The 13141-nt window shown below is 47.5% G+C and overlaps 9 protein-coding genes across 9 annotated transcripts; 4 read left to right on the top strand and 5 right to left on the bottom strand.

Moving 5' to 3' along the window:
- Positions 1 to 474: 474 nt before the first annotated feature.
- Positions 475 to 2529, top strand: UA08_05798 (hypothetical protein; the record flags this gene model as incomplete). The annotated part of the gene is made up of 1 exon (XM_020268108.1): positions 475 to 2529. The coding sequence occupies one exon, from the start codon at positions 475 to 477 to the stop codon at positions 2527 to 2529; it is 2055 nt and encodes a 684-aa protein (XP_020119027.1).
- A 532-nt stretch (positions 2530 to 3061) lies between these two features.
- Positions 3062 to 3475, bottom strand: UA08_05797 (hypothetical protein; the record flags this gene model as incomplete). Its single annotated transcript, XM_020268107.1, has 2 exons — positions 3062 to 3090; positions 3175 to 3475. The coding sequence occupies 2 exons, from the start codon at positions 3473 to 3475 to the stop codon at positions 3062 to 3064; spliced, it is 330 nt and encodes a 109-aa protein (XP_020119028.1).
- A 673-nt stretch (positions 3476 to 4148) lies between these two features.
- UA08_05796 (hypothetical protein) lies at positions 4149 to 4870 on the top strand (the record flags this gene model as incomplete). The annotated part of the gene is made up of 4 exons (XM_020268105.1): positions 4149 to 4164; positions 4235 to 4539; positions 4618 to 4695; positions 4811 to 4870. 4 exons carry the CDS (start codon positions 4149 to 4151, stop codon positions 4868 to 4870), a joined length of 459 nt encoding a protein of 152 aa, XP_020119271.1.
- Positions 4871 to 5067: 197 nt separating this feature from the next.
- Positions 5068 to 5898, bottom strand: UA08_05795 (hypothetical protein; the record flags this gene model as incomplete). Its single annotated transcript, XM_020268104.1, has 3 exons — positions 5068 to 5149; positions 5235 to 5731; positions 5806 to 5898. 3 exons carry the CDS (start codon positions 5896 to 5898, stop codon positions 5068 to 5070), a joined length of 672 nt encoding a protein of 223 aa, XP_020119270.1.
- A 341-nt stretch (positions 5899 to 6239) lies between these two features.
- Positions 6240 to 7139, bottom strand: UA08_05794 (hypothetical protein; the record flags this gene model as incomplete). The annotated part of the gene is made up of 2 exons (XM_020268103.1): positions 6240 to 6604; positions 6812 to 7139. The coding sequence occupies 2 exons, from the start codon at positions 7137 to 7139 to the stop codon at positions 6240 to 6242; spliced, it is 693 nt and encodes a 230-aa protein (XP_020119165.1).
- Positions 7140 to 8068: 929 nt separating this feature from the next.
- On the top strand, positions 8069 to 8712 carry UA08_05793 (Protein UPS2, mitochondrial; the record flags this gene model as incomplete). The annotated part of the gene is made up of 2 exons (XM_020268102.1): positions 8069 to 8221; positions 8293 to 8712. 2 exons carry the CDS (start codon positions 8069 to 8071, stop codon positions 8710 to 8712), a joined length of 573 nt encoding a protein of 190 aa, XP_020119163.1.
- Positions 8713 to 9196: 484 nt separating this feature from the next.
- On the bottom strand, positions 9197 to 10733 carry UA08_05792 (hypothetical protein; the record flags this gene model as incomplete). The annotated part of the gene is made up of 4 exons (XM_020268101.1): positions 9197 to 9523; positions 9583 to 10357; positions 10427 to 10544; positions 10607 to 10733. The coding sequence occupies 4 exons, from the start codon at positions 10731 to 10733 to the stop codon at positions 9197 to 9199; spliced, it is 1347 nt and encodes a 448-aa protein (XP_020119164.1).
- A 456-nt stretch (positions 10734 to 11189) lies between these two features.
- UA08_05791 (hypothetical protein) lies at positions 11190 to 12154 on the top strand (the record flags this gene model as incomplete). Its single annotated transcript, XM_020268100.1, has 2 exons — positions 11190 to 11326; positions 11395 to 12154. 2 exons carry the CDS (start codon positions 11190 to 11192, stop codon positions 12152 to 12154), a joined length of 897 nt encoding a protein of 298 aa, XP_020119162.1.
- A 180-nt stretch (positions 12155 to 12334) lies between these two features.
- Positions 12335 to 12972, bottom strand: UA08_05790 (Monothiol glutaredoxin-5, mitochondrial; the record flags this gene model as incomplete). Its single annotated transcript, XM_020268099.1, has 3 exons — positions 12335 to 12489; positions 12589 to 12877; positions 12949 to 12972. 3 exons carry the CDS (start codon positions 12970 to 12972, stop codon positions 12335 to 12337), a joined length of 468 nt encoding a protein of 155 aa, XP_020119170.1.
- Between the last annotated feature and the right edge of the window lie 169 nt (positions 12973 to 13141).

Here is a 13141-nt window from a genome sequence, read left to right as displayed (position 1 = left end):
TAAACTTGTAAAGGAGTCGCCGCATGTCAAAACCTTGGAAGACCAGGCCACCAGACATATTGTTGTGCGGTCAATTTGGGCTTTGTGTACATTTCGTAGACATCGGGCATAAATGATCTTTGGAGCTCTCGATACACACAGGATGGGAGCTATGCGAAGAAGACCTGGCAGATTCATCCCGGGAACCGTAGGGCATTGACAGATCAGTAAGACCGCATCGTTTTGCAGTATATCAAAAAGTAAACAATAAAAGAATCACCCCCCAGTACTCCTGTATTTCGCTTACCTCGATATCTGTGCATCCCAGAAGGAATCTCAACAGACACATATCGCCATCACGACGAGCCACACCCACCGCCACACCGCAGCTGCCAAGACATCCATCGGCGGCGGCGCGGAGTGGGGCGGCAGAAATATGATTAACTGATTGGGACTTTTTTTTTCTTCTTTCTCAATATGATAGATTTCAAAACAATGCGTGAAGAGTCTCAAGCAACTATGGACGCTTCAGCTTTATCCAATTCGATTCTAAGCACACCGCACGATTTCTTGTCTCCTTCCAATGAACTGCACCTTACCTCGCGACTCGCGACAAAGGCTTTTCTGGACCCGCTCGCGTCTAGTCTCTCTACGCTTCAAGACGCACGTCTCAAGTCGCAGAAAAACGGCAGGAAATCCGGTGCATATTCTGCGAAAACCCGGTTTCGCGTGCGGAAGCTACATCTCGATGGATTTTCTGTGAGCCAGGTGTGGGAACAGGTGGTGAGAATCATAGACGAGACCAATGAACAACTGAGCGCCGATATTCAAGCTGCTACGAAGGTTCCTCAGAAGGGAGAGGCGGGCAAACAAAGATCGCGTCCATCGCAGCCCGCCATATCTGACCAGGATGTGTCTGAAGCTAGCCAGTCAGGTTCGGAATCAAACCCTGACATCGACTCAGATGAAGCTTCCGAAGACATGGAAGATGATGTCAATGGCATGGAGGAAGATTTCGAAGAGCTAGAAAATGAGTCGGATTCGGACCTCGAAGACAAATCATTAGCGTCAGAGGACGCCCCCTCCGAGACATATTTGGAAGATCGGTTCGGCTTGAACGACGGTTTCTTCTCGATTGACGATTTCAATAAGCAGAGTGAATACTTTGAGAGATTAGATGAGAAGGGGGCCCAAGACGAACTCAGTGACGGAGAGGAGATTGACTGGCATGCCGATCCAGAGGCAGTACGAGGATATACAAATCAGCCATCTGAATCGAATAAGCAAAACCTCGATGAAGATGAAGGGGACGATAGCCTAGCTAGCGATGACGGTCAGGGATTTAACAATGCAGGATTTAGTGAAGACGATAGCGATGAAGAACTGGAAGATGCTGAGGATTGGATTGACACCAACGATATAAAGTACGACGACTTCTTCGCTCCGCCCCCTCGGAAAGCTTCCAAAAAGAAATCCAGACCACTTCCAAAGACACAGCCTACAGAATTACCAACCGAGGATGATATGGAACGTGCTATCTCAGACGTTCGCCGTGACTTATTCGAGGATTTCTCAGACGAAGCCGAATCTGACGCGGAATCTGCGAATGCAGGAGAAACGGGTGCAGGACGCTCAACACATGAAAAGCAAAGAGCTAAGATCGCAGACGAGATTCGTCGATTGGAGTTAGCCAATGTCACCAAAAAGGAATGGATGCTTGCTGGTGAGGCCAAGGCAACACAGCGGCCACTGAACTCCCTAATAGAGAATGATCTCGAATTTGAGCGTGTCGGCAAACCAGTACCTGTGGTTACAAATGAGACATCAGAAGAAATCGAGCAGCTTATCAAGCGAAGGATTCTAGCCAAGGAGTTCGATGAAGTCATTCGTCGTCTACCAGACTCGCTCAGGTCATCTGAGCTCAGTCGCGGGCGTGTTGAAGTCGACCAGACCAAATCCCAAAAGAGTCTTGCGGAATTGTATGAGAATGATCACCTGCGGTCTAATGATCCTTCTTACGTGGACGAGAAAGATGAAAAACTTAAGAAAGAGCACGCCGAAATTTCACAGCTGTGGAAGGATACCAGCTCCCAGCTTGACTCGTTGTCGAACTGGCACTACAAACCTAGCATCCCACAGGCAAACATCAACGTTATTACAGATGTTGCCACGGTTATGATGGAAGATGCACGCCCCAGTGGTAGCACGGGCGTTCAGGCGACTCTCGCTCCTCAAGAAGTATACCATCCCAAGGATGCTAGTGGTTTCGGGGGGGAGGTTGTGCTGAAGAACGGCGTGGCCGTGGCTAAAGATGAGATGAGCCGAGAAGAAAAGTCTAAGAGAAGACGAAACGAGAAGAAGAGATCCAAGTCTGCGTCGCAACAGCCTGGAAAGAAAGCCAAGACAGACGAAGGGCAACAGATACTGACGGATCTCAAGAAGGGTGGTGTCCAAATGGTTGGACAAACAGGTGAATTGCAGTCTTTGGATAAGGGGCGCCATAAATCTGGCAATACCGGCGTAACCCAGAGTGATAGCTTAAAGTTATAATAGATATGGCGTACTAAGGAAGGAAATGAGAAAAGTCGAGTTATTTTTTTTTTGTATATAAAATTCTTTCAATTTCATACATTCTAGGCATCTAGTCAACGCTAGCTTCTTTGTCGTAACTGGATTTTGTATAGAAAGAGATTCTCCCGGTTATATCCCTCGCAGTTGGAGAAACTGTTTATTTCCTCGACAAAAAACAATTTCTTGATCATCTTCAAACAACGCAGGTCAGCTCGACGTCGTCGCTTGAAGCAGAAATAGCATATTGTCTGTGGGCCCAGCAGCCTCTGTAGCGTGGATATCAGCAAGGGGAAAGCAGGCTCGAAGTATATGCAGTCTGCAGCGAGCACAATGGCAGGATATTCTGGTATATCTGCTGGGGGCGGAAAGGCCCAATCTAGCAATGCAGATTTCACCTTGGACGACAGATTATTTATCGTGATGTTGGACTGCATCAATTGCAGCATTGGCTCCTGGTCGGTGATATAAATGGGTTCATCGGTCTGGCAGCCTCGTGCCACGGCGAGCCCAACTAAACCGCCTCCTGCTCCCAACTCCACTCTAATCGTAGCCAAGCAAGTCAGAAAGAATGCAGACCGGGAATATCTGCATATATTGGGGGATGGATCACAAACATGGTCTTACCAACGAGATCGGTGGCATGTTCCTCCAGCATGTATCTCGACAGCAGCAACCCTGCGGGCCAAAGTTGTCCTCCACATCCCTCTTTCAGGTCCTCCATGAGGAGCAATGGATCCTTCAATAATCCATCAATAGTGACGACTGTGGTGCCTGGGGGTTTCCTTTCCCGGACGGGAATCAAAGATTCGCCGATGAGCAAGTGCGAGCCCTCCGAGTCCGAGCCAGGTTCTGAAGGGGTTGGAGTGTAATCGTCTCCCTCGACCGTATCCGGAATGTGGTGATGTCTGGACAAGTCGCTCGCCATTTCTTTCTCTCTCTCTCTCTCTCTCCTATCTCCCTGCCTGTCTCGTTACTACTGCAGGAAATTTTCCGACGTGGGGAAGACTTGGGTGAGCGTTTGGTGGTTAATGTTACCCCGCGGCGTATTGCAAATACAGCACTCCTTGGGCTATACTACACTTCTATTGGCTGATGTTAACCAATTGACGAATGATGATGCTTTTTTACGATACCATTCGTAAATTAAGCCCAGAGCGTGAGATAACTGTTCGTTATCTTACTGAGTTTACTATCACCCAACTACTCCCAACCATCACCTCGTTATTAAGTACCATCAGACAATGTGAAATAACAACAGAAATACCCGCTTTACCTAGGCACAGTGCGTAATATGCCCGAATAGGAAATTCTGTTTTTGCAACTTCTGTTTTCGTCCATGTGCTGACGTCACCTCGAACGGTCATGACCTCAAAGGCTCCGCTCGTTGATTGGCCGTCCTGCTTTGGCTTCAACCTCATTGCTGGTCATGGAGACGTCATAAACCAGATATAAACCATGTGGCAGCCAGATCTTCCTCTTAGATGTCCTTCCAACTCCTAGCAAGCTTCTTGAACAATCCAACAACTACTGCCACTACTTCATCTTCGTCTTCATCGTCATCTTCAGTCTCATAAAAGACCTACGTGCGCGCAGTAATCATGGCCACATTGCACTGTATGTTCCAAGCGTGGACACTTCAGAACCACTTGAATCCCTGCTAATCAATGTGAGCTAATATAATCAGATCTTCCACCCGTCAAGCCTTCGGCAATCGCCCTGGGCACTGTCTTCACTCACACTGCTTCTCTCGGCATTCTGGCCCCGGTCTTTGGTGATGCCTACCACCGTGCTCAAGCAGCCAACTCCAAGGAAAGCTTCATGAAATCCAAGGAGACCAGCAGCGCCGTCGCTGCATGGGGCAGTTCTGTTATCGGAAGCGCTTTCCAAACCTATGGAGTTGCTGCCCTCATCAACGCCACTGGTACCTTGACATATAAGGGAGCTGCCTACCTCGGAACTCTGATTTTCTTCGCTAGCTCGGCTCCAAGCGTAAGTTATTTTCTTTTTTTCTTTTTGTCATCAATATTCGGGTCTTTTTAAGGATCCCTTGGCTGACTGGCATGCTAGTTTATTTCTCAAATCTTCACTGAAAAGCGCCCATTAGACACAATCGCTATCGGCGCCATTAGCAGGGTGTTTGAGACTGTAGGTCTCAGCTTGTTTTTGACATGGTGGGGAACTCGCACAAACCCTTTTGATTAAGGCGGTTTAGGCTCTGGGGCCTTTTTGCTTGTGGAGATATTGCTATATTAGTTCATAGGTCAAATTGGTTCAAATGTATTATAAACATGAAACACTAGCAGTTGAGCTTCAATGTTGAGAAGATCGTGTAGCCTATTCAGCTAAATAGAACTCACCATTTGAATAGCACGTGAATGTATAAAGAATTGTTAAGTGGAAATTTCTTTTCATCCACCATCTTCACCCAGTTATGAGAGGGTAAATTAGTTCAGATCGGTAGAAAACCAGGCAACTTGTAAAAGAGAAAACTTCATTTCTGTGCTGTACACTTCTCTTCTAGTTCACAGGCAAACGAATCCAGAAAATAATACACCTAATATCAGGTACACGCGAGGCCCACAACACCTTGTCCGAGGGTCTAGACAAATGTTCGGCATGGATATCTAAGACATCAGATTAGACAAAACACACTTGAATAATCAATAAGTAACGGGACCACATACTTCTCCGGGTATCCTTGACCACCAGGGCTAAGTTCATAATTGGATGACTTGTTGAGTTTGGCTGGGAGTGGGGGTAGACCATCCGGTCCCAAAATTCCTTGAATGCTGCCTTTATCCTTCTCGAAATGTGCTGCCAGACCTCGCTCTTCTCCCTCTTCCTTTGCAGCAATCAGCTGCTTCTCGCCGGCTTCTCCGATCTGAAGCACATCATCCTTGGGTGCTTGCTTGTTTCCGAACGTCAAGAGTCCCGCAACATCGCCCTGCTTGAAGACGCTGAGCTGCGGATAGTTGCGACGGACATCACGTTTCCAGTACGGGTTATCTGCGATATCTGCGGCAGGAAGTGTTACTGGGTCGTCATATGATTGCGGCGGCAGGGCACCTGGCGTCGGGTTGCGGAATTGGGCGTTCAAAGGTACACCAGTAGACCTGTTGGGGTCGATAGACAACGCACGCCGGATGACTTCCCAAATTCCCGTCGATTGAACAGTGTATTTCTGCATGGAAATCAGTGTCCGCGGTCCAGAACTGACTCTGCCTTTTCACAAAAGACGAAATGGAAAATAGTTACCTTGTGCACGGCGATGGCATTGGAAGCGGACTTGGCCGCTCTCGCTACTTCTCGCGACATTGTCTGTGTGAGGGTATCAGTACGGTCGTCCATTTTCGTTTCAAATGACTGTATGAAAGTCCGGTAACTCACCAATTGATTGCTCAATCAAGTCTCTGTCTGGAAGACGCATGTCGTCGACTTCGGGCGGGAATGAAGGTCGCGGCTGCTGGCGGAATGATTTTCCGATCCGGGCGTGAGCGTTACATACACACAAATCTCATTCAATTCGTATTTTATATTATAAGAATTACACTGTTGCTCTTATGATTACACAATGTGTGCTGACTGTCTTGAATGAAAACAGCCAGGGAACCAGAGCACTGATACTAGCCAACCTTGACACGATTTGATATCTAGACAATATCAATTGCCATCTGTCTCCCTCACATTCATTATTTCTCATTTTCAGTGGCATCTTCCTTGGGTTCCTCTTCAGCATCTTCTTTAGCCAGAGATTCTTTCACAATCTTCTCTACAGCATCGACAGTTCCAGCGGGGCTGCCAGGCTGTAATAACAGAACTTTACCAGTCTTATCCAGCACACAGACGCCTCGAACAGTGCCTTTTGGTGACTTCTTCAGACCCAAACTGCCAATCAAAGTGGCTTTCGGGTCGCACAGTAGTGGATAGGGCAATTTCTGTTTGGTCTTGAAAGTTGTGTTTGATTTTGGAGAGTCGGTGGAAAGACCATAGATTGCCAGCCCGGTCGAGGTGAGATGTTCATATCTGTCACGAAACAAGCAAACTTGATTTGTGCCTATGAAAACAGTCAGTTGTTGTTATCTTCTAGATGGGTCGTAATAGATGATATGGGGTCGAAGACCCGTTGACATGCAGCACCATCACGCATAATGATAGTTATGATAGAATGACAAACGTGAAACATATCCGGATTAGTTTTTGATGTGATCTGCTTAACCGAAATTCCGCTAACAATACAATGCCAAAACTACAAGCAACTTACATCCTGGTGTAGAGGCCCGCGGGTATGTGAAGAGAACAACTCCAGTTTTACTGGAAGTCAGCAAAGACTCCAAAGTTGTCGATTCGCCATCCTGAGTCTGTATTTCTCCTCCAAAGCCTTCCAGGGGGATAACATCGTCGACTTTGGGGACTGATGGTGATGGCTTCGCGGAAGGGGCATCCTCGCTTTTCGTCTTCGCAGCAGGTGTTGCTGACTCGGAAGATATAGCTGTCTTCGTTTTCTTCGTTGCTTTGGCCGTCGCCGTCTTTTTTTGCGCCGGCTCTGGCTGGGTTGGCGGCGCCTTGCGCTTCCTCAGTTCGACGACCATTTTGAGAGAAAATTGAGCGTCGAACGTGAAATGGATGGGTAATATAGATGCGTCTGATCGCAGAAGAAAATTTCTTGCTTTATCCCTCTCTGTGAATGAGAGTTTTGATGGATGGTAGTTGACTACAAGTGCAATATCAGCCACATAACTAGTTATTTTCCAGTCGCGATTGGTCATCGCGACAGACAACGCGTTTCCCCCCCAAAGGCTAAACTAAATTAGCCCGGCCCAATTAGGAATAATTAATCTGCTTTTATCTGGCCTGAATCTTAAGGTTGAATTATTATTTATTATTTTTTTTTCCCCTTCCCGCCCATGGTCAGAAATATACCCCGATATTGAATAATGGTATTCCAGATGGCGACGCGATATGATAAGTTATGGAGCATTTTCACATGCTCGCGCCGCATTGGTGATGGTGGTAATATAGATACACCACAAATACGTATAAATACGCAAACAGGGACAGCAGGCGGGCGATTCCGTAACTCTCCCATACAAAAACGCGTAATTGCGTGTTTTTGCCGCGGGACGAGTCGGGATGGAGCCAGGGCCCAGCCAATGAGAACGCCTGGCCGGACCCAGAGAGCAAAAAACCTTGACCGTGACTGCGGGCTGGTTCCGGCCCGATGGCAAAAGCTGACCCATTTTTTTCCATCATCGCCAAATCCATCCGCCCATCGTCCATCGATCAACTCATCTGTGTTTCTCGCCATCCTAGAGACGGCAATGCCTCTCCCCCGACTATAGAATAATAGACTCGCTTGTGCTTCGTTTTACCGTCAATCAAAACACTTTTCTTTCTTTCAGTCTCAGACGATTAGCCTGCGACCCAGATCGTTATTGAAAGGAAACAGAAACAAACCCTAAGCAGCACACGACCATTTCAGTCGAGCGATTTCCTTCCCTGGAAGGCGAAGTAGGATAAGATGAAGGTCTTTGCCTCTGACTACACCTTCAACTACTCGTGGGATGAAGTGTCCACTGCCAACTGGCGGAAATATTGCCCCTGGAATGATAAATCGACACATGTAAAGGCTGTTGATACCCTTTCCAGGGCAATAGAACCTTCCACAGGCATCGTAAGTCAACATGGTCATGACCGATTACTGGCTTTTCTGGATGATTCATTGACAATAATGCCCTCCTGTAGTTACGCACTGAGCGTCTTATAACCTGCCAGCAGTCCGTTCCACAATGGGTCTTATCTCTCCTCGGAGGTAGCCCTGTGTCATATGTCTACGAGGTTTCATACGTCGACCCGATTACCAAAAAAGTGACCATGTGCTCGACCAATCTGACGTGGTCCAACGTTCTTAATGTTCGGGAGACAGTAGTCTATCAGCCCTCACGGTCAACGCCGGATCAGCAAACCGAATTTCAACAAGAAGCCACAATCACCGCACTATGCACTGGCTGGCAAAAGATCAAGAATAAAGTTGAAGAAGCCAGCATCGAGAGATTTAGTCAAAACGCCAAACGAGGACGTGAAGGGTTTGAGGCTGTTCTCGAAATGAGCCGACGCGTGTTTGGTGAACAGAAAGAGCTCGAGAAGAAAATGCAATCGTCTTAAACAACGATGCTGCCGCTTATTGACCTTACGACACCTTTTATCCTGTTTCTTTCTTTTCTCAACTGAGCGACTACATTTGCTGCATATATTTGCATTGGGATTCTGATTTGGCGTTGATACTTGATACTCGTGAGCCGGTTATTTGATCAGCATATATTTACTGTACATACGATAGGAAAAAAGCGTTTTGAGGTTTTATGGTGGGATGGCACGATCGATTTCTTATTCTTTTCTGCTGCCCTACTTTCTTTTTTTACTTGAACTTCATACTGAGCGTTCTCACCACTCGGTGGCTAGCTGAAAGGTTCGTGATAGTTGAGTATAGACTATTATGTGATTGATATATCCACTGTGCATGGTTTGAAACTATTAGCAATTATTTGAAGTCTGTGGCTAGTAACTTTATATTTACATGTAAAGCGGCCGTCTTTAACGAAATGTATTCATGACCATGTTCATTTTCAAGCACGACAGTGAGTTACGGCTATTGCGTCGTCTGCGAAGCTTGCTCTTTATCCTTGGATTCCTGCTCAACAATGCCCTTCTTCAGTTTTGCACGTTGCCTTTCTTCATAGGCATTGCGGCTTTTCAGAATTCTTTCCACAATTTCACCAGCATTTACATGCTGGAATGGATGAGTGTCGACTTCCTTGAAAATACCCATCTGCTTTGGGGCCACGTAGGGATCGTATGTTAGGGGAATGAATGTTGTTGGTCCGTGGTAAACTGCGTCGGGCACTCCCCATGGCATTGCTCGTAGAAATGATTCACTTGGCGTGAAGGGTGTTGAGAAGACAATAGATTGAATATACTATCAAATAACGATTAGCAGTCAAATCTTGAATGACCACAGAATTGACACTAGCTTACCCTGCATTGCAAAACGCACAGCCCTCGCTCGAATATATTCATGATGGGATAGTTGAGGCCTTTCCAGTGATTGATGACCGAATCGTCATGGATACCAGCGACAATATATGCCGGGCCATAGTCGTCACCATGTTCTGCGATCCTTTTCTCCTTTTCTCTTGCTTCATACCATCCTCGCTTCTGACCTTCGACCTCTTCCGCATCCCTAACTCGTCTAAGGAATTCAATGTGTCCCGAAGAAAAGAGGTCAAAGCCACCGTCGACATATATGATACGTTGTCCCGGCTTCGGCGGGACACCTTGAATTAGAGATTCGAAGCTCCCGGCAGCTTCAGTGACTTGGTTAATCTTGGCTGTATCACTGCCATTCCAAAGCCATACCTCTGGACCAGGCTGGTGTCCGCTCTCATCAGTAGCATAGTCCCGAAGTCTCTGAAGGAGGTCCGCCCCAAACGCTTTTCGATCCTCAGGGTTGTCAGATCCTTCGTTACCCTCGAGAATATCCTTCACTGATTTCACGAAATGGTTCTTTGTGCATAGAAGCATTCGACCAACTAGATCGGTTGTGGATATGCCTGGTGTTCGCTTCACGACCAAAAACCGCCCGGCGGCCTTGACGAATCTATAGCAGTCTTCGCCATTACTGTCTGATGTAATATCATCTCCGTGAACAACGTATTGGCAACCGTAGTGTGAAATCCATGGCAATGTTGTGACGTAGGGAGCGTGGGGGATGGACTTTGTGGCCCACCTGCACGCTTCGACAGCGGCGACTCTAGACGTAAGAAATAAGACAATTAGGATCGCGTGAACTGGGCCTCCAAAAAAGTGCGTTTCAACTAACCGCTCTGGTAAAGTCATCACAGTTGGCCCTTTGTTTTCGAGAATTGCCTCGTCCGAGTGAATGCCAACCAATAGCTCCTTTCCCAACCTCCGTGCTTGCAGCATGGCACCAGCGTGACCTAGAAAATAATATCGCACATGTCAGCCTACATGCGAGTTTGTTGAAGCGATTGCGCCGCACCGTGGTGGCTGAAATCAAAGCATCCATCAACCCAGATGCGGTCCTTCGATATGGGAACATCTTCCTGTGGATCAACCGGCCAATGGCCAGGCTGAGGGACCACTTCATCTTGCGCGGAACCAGACATGTCTGTCAGCTGTCTGGCTGAAAGCAGGTAAGGACGAATGGAGTCGAGGAGAGATTTATTTTGTCTCTGGCTGGATGTAGATACAATGACGCCGACGGCAGGGCTTGGCTACCCCTTTTGGGGGTTAGAGTTGTGGGGTCGGGTCCTGCTTGTATCAGTCGATTTAAACCATCAACATCCAAAGAAGGAGTCACCCATCTTCAAAAGGGCTCACACTCGGATTACTATGCAGGTATTTGCCCACTGACAGCTGTCTTCACCAAAGGAACACCGCCTGTCGAGTTCCTTCGTCTGATTGAGCACTGAGAACTCGTCTGAAGTTCCCCCGCATTACAGAGCATGACCCTTCTCCCTACGCAAGACATCAATTGTCCGCGCGTCTCTCTCAGCTAAATACTGGCTGATACATTATGGAATCTTGATACCAGCGCCTGGTCTTTTCATGAAACATCAACCATGGCCTCAATACCTCCGTTGCCTCCTACCCAGCCTGGAGGGCTAGCTACTAGCCCTCAGAGCGCGTCCTCTATCTTTCAACACATCCACGAAATGTCTTCAAAACGCATCTCTACCTTGGATTATTTACGCAAAGCGTAGGTATTTTCCATGTTCAAGCTAAATTGTTCTGAAGCTAATGTGTTGTCATGCTGCTTCTCCTTAGCCACGAAGGCCGAGTATACTGGTTCAATACTGTCAATTTCTCGAGGAACGATCTCATGCGGATGCCTTACTTTGACCCCCGAAAGCTCTCCCGTCGCGCCATTAATTTCTTACTCCTCGGACTCTCGCTCCCCCCGATATTAGACGTGAACTCGACCCCGCTGGAATACCTCCGCGTTCTCCATGCGCTCCTGATTGAATTCGAGACATTTCAACAAGTTCATTCTCCAGAAGGGAACTTCTCTTCCAATCTGGTGCGAGCAAGACTACCCCAAATGTTCAAGAGGGCTACATATACTGGAAATAAGGCTAGGAGAGCAAGCTCGGCTACAGAGATCGGCCTGCCTATGCAGTTCAATGACTCGTCCGACGTCAAGGCCATGACGGGAAATCTTGCTTCTTCGGCCACCGCAGCATCTGCGGTCACATCATTCCCTAATACTGACTCTTCAGATCTGCTTCCCGGCGAAGAATATACGTATCTGTTAACACCATCGCTGCCGTTTGACCCTGACTTCTTTGAAACGTTTGTCACTCTTTGCGATGTCTTGATCGACTGCTACACCAGGCTTATCAGTCTGGTTTCAACGCCAGCCGTTTGTAATGCCGCTTTGGGGGAGCTTTTCACCAAGACTGATACGAAGCTACGCAAAGTCATGGTCACGGGAGTCGTTAGAGAATTCGAAGACGCAAGCAGAGGCGGTGCGAAGAGCGAGATTGGCGGGGTCAGTAGGGTTGTCCTTGGTGGATTGCTAGGATGACCTGTGTACATAGATAACCATATATAAAGCCGCGGAGCACATAAGCGTCATTTGATCTCTGATTTGAAGACAGGCGATTGGTCATTAGATATAAGTAACTTGGTGATATTATGGCATCCCGAGGCCATCTTTTAAATACAGGTATTTGAATTGGTACATGCGTTTGAAGTACGTGAGCGATCATTCTTCAGCCGCGACGAGAACGCCTTTTTCTTCCAACAATTTAGCCAGTTCACCGTTCTGGTGCATGGACATGAGAATATCGCACCCGCCCACAAATTCCTTTTCGATATAGAGTTGCGGTATCGTCGGCCATTCGGAGTATTCTTTGATTCCTGAAATAATCCAAACACGTTAGCAGATAGTAATTGGCCATAGATACAGCATTGATTCCCAGAATTGGAGAAGGAAAGAAAACGAAAGGGGAGATGTACCTTGCCGAAGCTCGGGATCCTCGAGGACGTTGAACGCAGTGAACTTCTTAGGATCAACTCCCTGCAAGCCCAAAATCTGTATACTCGCCCGCGAGAATCCGCATTGTGGTGTTTCGGGAGTTCCCTTCATGAATAGCACGACGGGTGCTGATTCGACGGCCTTGTCAATGGCCGCTCTGGTTTCTGCGGAAAGTAGACGCCGGAACTGGAGCGCAGCTGGGCTGGAAGCTATTGACCATGGACTAGGGGTCTTCACTGTGGTCGTCAATCGCGTAATGCCGCGAGCTGGCTGTGGATTGTGCTCATGAGTCAGTCATGTAAGCCATTCATTCACTGGGAAGCGCACTGACGAGGACATACCCTTGCAGCGAACCTTGAGAACATGTTGAAAATACTAAGAAGGAATTGAAGTAGTGCGTGCTCGACGAGGTTCAAATGTCAAGGTTGATTCGTTATTAATAATGCAAGGAAGCTAAGTCAAGTTGCTTTTTTTGCCTCCGCGGATGACTTGCGTCGAAATACTTGGCATGGCGTGTGCCGCGGAACCAACTCA

This window comes from Talaromyces atroroseus (assembly GCF_001907595.1).
Source record: "Talaromyces atroroseus strain IBT 11181 chromosome Unknown scaffold_7, whole genome shotgun sequence".
Taxonomy (NCBI): Eukaryota; Fungi; Ascomycota; class Eurotiomycetes; order Eurotiales; family Trichocomaceae; genus Talaromyces; species Talaromyces atroroseus.
Note: the sequence above shows the minus strand (reverse complement) of the source record. Positions and strands in the feature narration are given on the sequence as shown.